Source organism: Daucus carota, chromosome 2 (genome assembly GCF_001625215.2).
Source record: "Daucus carota subsp. sativus chromosome 2, DH1 v3.0, whole genome shotgun sequence".
NCBI lineage: Eukaryota > Viridiplantae > Streptophyta > Magnoliopsida > Apiales > Apiaceae > Daucus > Daucus carota.
Window position 1 is genome coordinate 24,734,175 of NC_030382.2, and position 6,345 is coordinate 24,740,519.

Sequence of the window (6,345 nt, forward strand, 5' to 3'; positions counted from 1 at the left end):
AGCAGTGTAAAAGAAAAAGGAATTCATGTGGTTCTATATATATAAGGAGTTTGACAATCTAATCTTTATTTATCCCATTTGATACTAGATTGTCTACAATATATAATATACAGACAATGTGAAAACATGCATTCAAGATTCTCATATAATAATTATTAAAGTATATACTTCAAAAGAATATTTTAGTTTAAATCCCAACAATCTCCCACTTATACTCAAGATATTATTTAAGTATATCAGTGTTTATTACAAGCAATCCACTACCAACTATATAACTATGTGACCAAGTATCTGACTCCTATCGCTTCCACGTGCTCCTGAAAAGCCTTAGCTGGTAAGCTCTTCGTGAAAGGATCTGCCCGGTTTTCCTTTGATACTATATCAGCCACTATGATATCGCCTCCCTTAACGAACTGTCGTATGAGGTGATACTTACGCTCTATGTGTTTTGCTGCCTTATGGGCCCGTGGTTCCTTGGTATTTGCCACAACACCAGTATTATCACAATAAATCGTGATTTGATGTGGCAAATTAGAAACCACACCCAAATCCAGCAGGAAGTTCCGGAACCATATAGCCTCTTTGGTTGCCTCAAAGGCTGCCACATATTCGGCTTCCATGGTTGAGTCTGCAATGCATTTCTGCTTCACACTCCTCCATATTACGGCTCCACCTTCCAAAGTAAAAACACATCCCGAGGTGGAATTTCTCTTATCCTTATCTGTCTGGAAATCTGAATCGGTATATCCCAGAGGCAATAAATCAGAGGACTTGTAAACTAACATATACTCCTTAGTCCTTCGCAGGTACTTGAGTATTGCTTTTACAGCACTCCAATGTTCCTGTCCTGGGTTTGACTGGTATCTGCTAACCATGGCCACGGCAAAGCAGATATCAGACATCGTGCATAACATAGCATACATTAGGCTTCCATATGACGAAGCATAAGGAACTGCCTTCATGCTCTCTATCTCCTTAGGTGTTGAAGGACACTGACTCTTTGATAGAGTAACTCCATGTTTGAAGGGTAAATTACCCTTCTTGGACTCCTGCATGTTAAAACGAGCTAATATGTCATCTATGTAGGGCTCCTGAGATAAAGCCAAAATCATTTTCTTGCGATCCCTTATAAGTTTGATCCCAAGGATGTATGCTGCTTCACGTAAGTCTTTCATTTCAAATTGTTTGAACAACCATGCCTTTATTGAAGACAACATCTTAACATTGTTTCCAATGAGTAAAATGTCATCAACATATAGTACTAGAAAAACTACTGCATTTCCCTTACATCTCTTATACACACATGCTTCGCTTGGACTTTGATTAAATCCATACGACTGGACTGCCTGATCAAAGCGATTGTTCCAATACCTAGAATCTTGTTTAAGTTCATAAATAAACTTCTTCAGCTTACATACAAGATGCTCTTGGCCTTTTTTAATGAATCCCTCTGGCTGCTGCATATAGATGGTTTCTTCAAGATTTTCATTAAGGAAACCTGTCTTGACATCCATTTGCCAAATCTCATAATCGAGATGAGCTGCTATAGATAAAAGAATACGGATTGACTTAAGCATGACTACCTGCGAAAAGGTTTCCTCATGATCGATACCTTCTTTCTGAGTATACCCTTTCGCAACAAGTCTTGCATTCTAGGCTTTCACCTTTTTATCGGATCCCCTCTTTTTCTTGTAGACCCACTTACATCCAATAGGTTTTATACCTTTGGGTGGTTCCACGAGCTCCCAGACCTAATTAGAATACATTGATTCCATCTCAGATTCCATTGCCTTTGGCCAAAGATTTGCATCTTTGTCTTGTATTGCCTCTTCGTATGTCGGGGGAACATCATCATGTTCACCAGAGACCAAGTCCGAAAACTCTCTTAAAAACATGAATCTATCAGGCAGTTGAACAACCTTCCCACTACGACGAGACACTGGTGCGGTATTAGTGACAGGTCGTACATTTTGTTGTGGTTGTTCTACTTGTACTACAGGTTCATTATTTGTCCCTACCACTAGTTCCTCTAAAACGATACTACTCATGGGTTTGTGATTCATTATATAGTCTTCCTCTAAGAATCTTGCATTGGTGCTAACAGTGACATCCCGATTCTTCGGACTATAAAATAAATAACCTTTTGTTCCCATGGGGTAGCTTACAAAAAACTTTACTTCTGTACGAGATTCTAACTTAGTCGCGTTCTTCTTCAGCACATGTGCTGGACAACCCCATATCCGAATGTGTCTTAGACTCGGTTCGTCCCCGGTCCACAATTCTAAGGGGGTTTTAGAAACCGACTTAGAAGGTACTAAGTTCAGAAGATAAGTTGATGTCTCCAAGGCATGTCCCCAAAACGACTTGGGTAAATTCATATAACTCATCATCGATCTAACACTCTCTAAAAGAGTCCGGTTCCTTCTCTCTGCTACACCGTTCTGCTGGGGTGTGCCTGGTGTAGTTAACTAGGATTTTATCTCATTTTATGATAAATATTCCCTAAATTCTCCAAGCAAGTATTCGCCACCACGATCTGATCGTAGTGACTTGATACTTTTATTATGTCGCTTCTCCGTTCTAACTTTGTACTCTTTGAACTTATCAAAGCACTCAGACTTACGGCGCAATAAATAAACGTACCCATATCTAGAATAATCGGCAATGAAAGTGACGAAATACTCATAACCACCTCTTACTTGGATATTCATAGGTCCACATAAATCAGAGGGAACCAATTCTAACACTTCTTTGGCTCTATTCCCCTTTGCTTTGAAAGGCCTATTAGTCATTTTACCTTCCAAGCAGGATTCACAAACTGGAAATGGCTCCACTTCCAATGAGCTTAAAGGCCCGTCTACTACCAGTCTTTGAATCCTCCTCAAGTTAATATGACCTAATCTCAAGTGCCAAAGATATGTTTAGTTCAAACTAGAAGGTTTCTTTCTTTTAGTAGAGGTAGAAGATGTGTTGTTCAATTCCCTATGTTGTAGTTGCAGTGCAGGTTGACTAGGATTAAATATATACAAATACAAATTGTCTTGAATGTACCATAACATATAATCTGTTTATTCATCTTAATAGAAACATTACGATCCAAACAAACATTTATAACCATCCAAAGCAAGTTTAGAAACCAAAATTAAATTCTTCTAGAAGAAGGTACATAAAGACAATTGTTCAAAACCAAAATCCTATCCGAACCAAAAGATAAATGAATAAATCCTACTGCAACTACTGCTACTTTCATAGCATCTCCCATGAACACGCATATCTCACCATCTCTAAGCATTCCGGATAGCTGGAATCCCTGCATAGAATTACAAACATGATCAGTGGCTCCTGTATCTATACACCAAGTGCTCGTAGATATAGCCGCTATAAATGTTTCTGTAACCAGAGAAAGAGACATACCAGTATTGTTTTTCTTCTTAGGAAGAGGACAATCCTGTTTCTAGTTACCTGACTGCTTGCACCTGAAGCACTTTCCCTTAGGCTTTTTCATACCACCTTGAACTCTCACTGCCTTCACAGCTTTCTGTGTCTGAGCCTTTTTCTTCTTCTTAGCCCCTTTTTGGCTTCGAGGAAGAACCTTTCTCAGCCACATTAACTTGAACACTCTACTGAAATAATCCTTCAGTTGCCTGAAGTTCTGTCAGCAGTTTCGCAAGACTATATTGCCTCTTGTTCATGTTGCAATTCAAGCAGAACTGCTCAATACTCTTTGACAAGCTCATAAGGATAATGTCAATCTGGGTTTCCCCATCAAGCTCAGCACTAAGGATATCTATCTCATTCAGATGTGACGTCATCTTGAGAACATGATCCCTTACAGGTGTCCCTTCAGCCATCTGAGTGTTCATTAAAGCCTTCATGGCTACTTGCCTAGCAGCCCTATTCTGATCTCCAAAAAGTTCCTTGAGATTAAAGAGCATATCCGAAGCAGTGGCCATAGACTGATGCCGATGCTGCAAAACACCCGACATTGCTGCCAGAATGTAACATCGCGACATCTCATCAGCCTTAAACCACCGCTTATAATACTCTCTCTCATCTTCGGGAGCATCCAAACAAACATTTATAACCATCCAAAGCAAGTTTAGAAACCAAAATTACGATCCAAACAAACATTTATAACCATCCAAAGCAAGTTTAGAAACCAAAATTAAATTCCTTCTAAAAGAAGGTACATAAAGACAATTGTTCAAAACCAAAATCCTATCCGAACCAAAAGATAAATGATTAACTCCTACTGCAACTACTGCTACTTTCATAGCATCTCCCATGAACACGCATATCTCACCATCTCTAAGCATTCCGGATAGCTGGAATCCCTGCATAGAATTACAAACATGATCAGTGGCTCCTGTATCTATACACCAAGTGCTCGTAGATATAGCCGTTATAAATCTTTCTGTAACCAGAGAAAGAGACATACCAGTATTGTTTTTCTTTTTAGGAAGAGGACAATCCTGTTTCTAGTGACCTGACTGCTTGCCTTAGGCTTTTTCACAACACCTTGAACTCCCACTACCTTCACAGCTTTCTGTGTCTGAGCCTTTTTCTTCTTAACACCTTTCGGCTTAGAGGAAGAACCTTTCTCAGCCACATTCACTTGAACACTCTGCCAAAATAATCCTTCAGCTGCCTGAAGTTCTGTCAGCAGTTTCGCAAGACTATATAGCCGCTTGTTCATGTTGCAATTCTAGCAGAACTGCTCAAAACTCTTTGACAAGCTCATAAGGATAATGCCAATCTGGGTTTCTCCGTCAAGCTCAGCACTAAGGATATCTATCTCATTCAGATGTGACATCATCTTGAGAACATGATCCCTTATAGGTGTCCCTTCAGCCATCTGAGTGTTCATTAAAGCCTTCATGGCTACTTGCCTAGCAGCCCTATTCTGATCTCCAAAAAGTTCCTTGAGATTAAAGAGCATATCCGAAGCAGTGGCCATAGACTAATGCTGATGCTGCAAAACACCCGACATTGCTGCCAGAATGTAACATCGTGACATCTCATCAGCCTTAAACCATCGCTTATAATACTCTCTCTCATCTTTGGGAGCGTCAGCGGCAGGCTGATCAGGCTTGGGTTCATAAGTGCAAAACTTGTACTCCTCAGCAGTCAACACAATGTCCATCTTTCGTTTCCATTCAATATAGTTAGGTCCGGTAAGTTTTTTATCCTTTAGTATGGTGAAAACTGGATTAAAGCCCATTTTATCCTGAGAATCATGCATGAAAAATAAAACATCACATTACACATAAATAAGGGTGCATTAAATATTAAGACCTATTGGTTCCTCTAACAATTATTATAATTAAATGCACTAACATTTAAACACCATAAGTTTCTGGTACGTCACGATGTGTGACATATATACCACCTAAATTTGTTTAAACGTTACTTCGGTCCTATTACTAAACAATAAGCCACGTTGGGGTGGTCTATATTATTTTTCATAGCTAAGTGTATACCATCATCAAATCTCAAATTATTTGAAATCTATGGAACTTGGTACGCCACGATGGGTGGCATGCATACCTTCCAATATTCCTTGAATAGAATACTTTAATTCAATTTTCGTCAATGGTTTGATTTTTAGGCAGTGGAGGAGTCACAACGGTCTCACATAATACCCATAAGCCTTACAAATCGCCCCATATTAGAAATAAAGAAAATTCGTATTTATTCGTATTAATTTAAGAAGTCTGTTCTAGTGATATCTATAACATTCTAGACACCATAAACTACATACCACGATGGGTGACGTATATATAATTTACATTCATCTTTATGTTAAATTACATACAAACAATGATGGAGACCATGGGATTTAATCTCATATTAATTCTCTCTCCCACTTAGAATTTACTTTGAGGATTTTAATCTAGATGCATCGCCCTATGTTATTCCTTGGAAGTCCACATGTATACTATCATGATTATAGCAGCACAAAGAACACATAACATAGCAGCATACTATCATGATTAAAGCATCAATGAAACATCCCTATGTCCATGTCATTCTAGCATGCTAAGGGTTAGTATCACATGACATAACAACATAGACAAGAAACACATATTAATGAAAGGCATATGTTCAGCCTATTTGTATTTAAAGAGGTACAACTCAACTCAGATAAGAAAGCTCAGTAAATAGCAAGTCATCGGAATCCGTACGAAGAACGTCAAATGATTTATGGGAATTATATGTCAGATAAACTCCAGGATGCTGCTGCACACCACTGAAAGAAGTTCATTAATATGTTCAAGCCTCAGTGCACAAATAATCTTTTGTGGCACGTCCAGGAGTTCAGAAGATATAAAGTTTCTATACTTT

At 38.7% G+C, this 6,345-nt stretch overlaps 1 protein-coding gene across 1 annotated transcript; it reads right to left on the reverse strand.

The window, feature by feature from the left end:
* Positions 1 to 4,705: 4,705 nt before the first annotated feature.
* Positions 4,706 to 5,221, reverse strand: LOC135150472 (uncharacterized). Its single transcript, XM_064086782.1, has 2 exons — positions 4,982 to 5,221; positions 4,706 to 4,903 (listed from the first exon to the last, which is right to left on the reverse strand). The coding sequence occupies exons 1-2, from the start codon at positions 5,219 to 5,221 to the stop codon at positions 4,706 to 4,708; spliced, it is 438 nt and encodes a 145-aa protein (XP_063942852.1).
* Between the last annotated feature and the right edge of the window lie 1,124 nt (positions 5,222 to 6,345).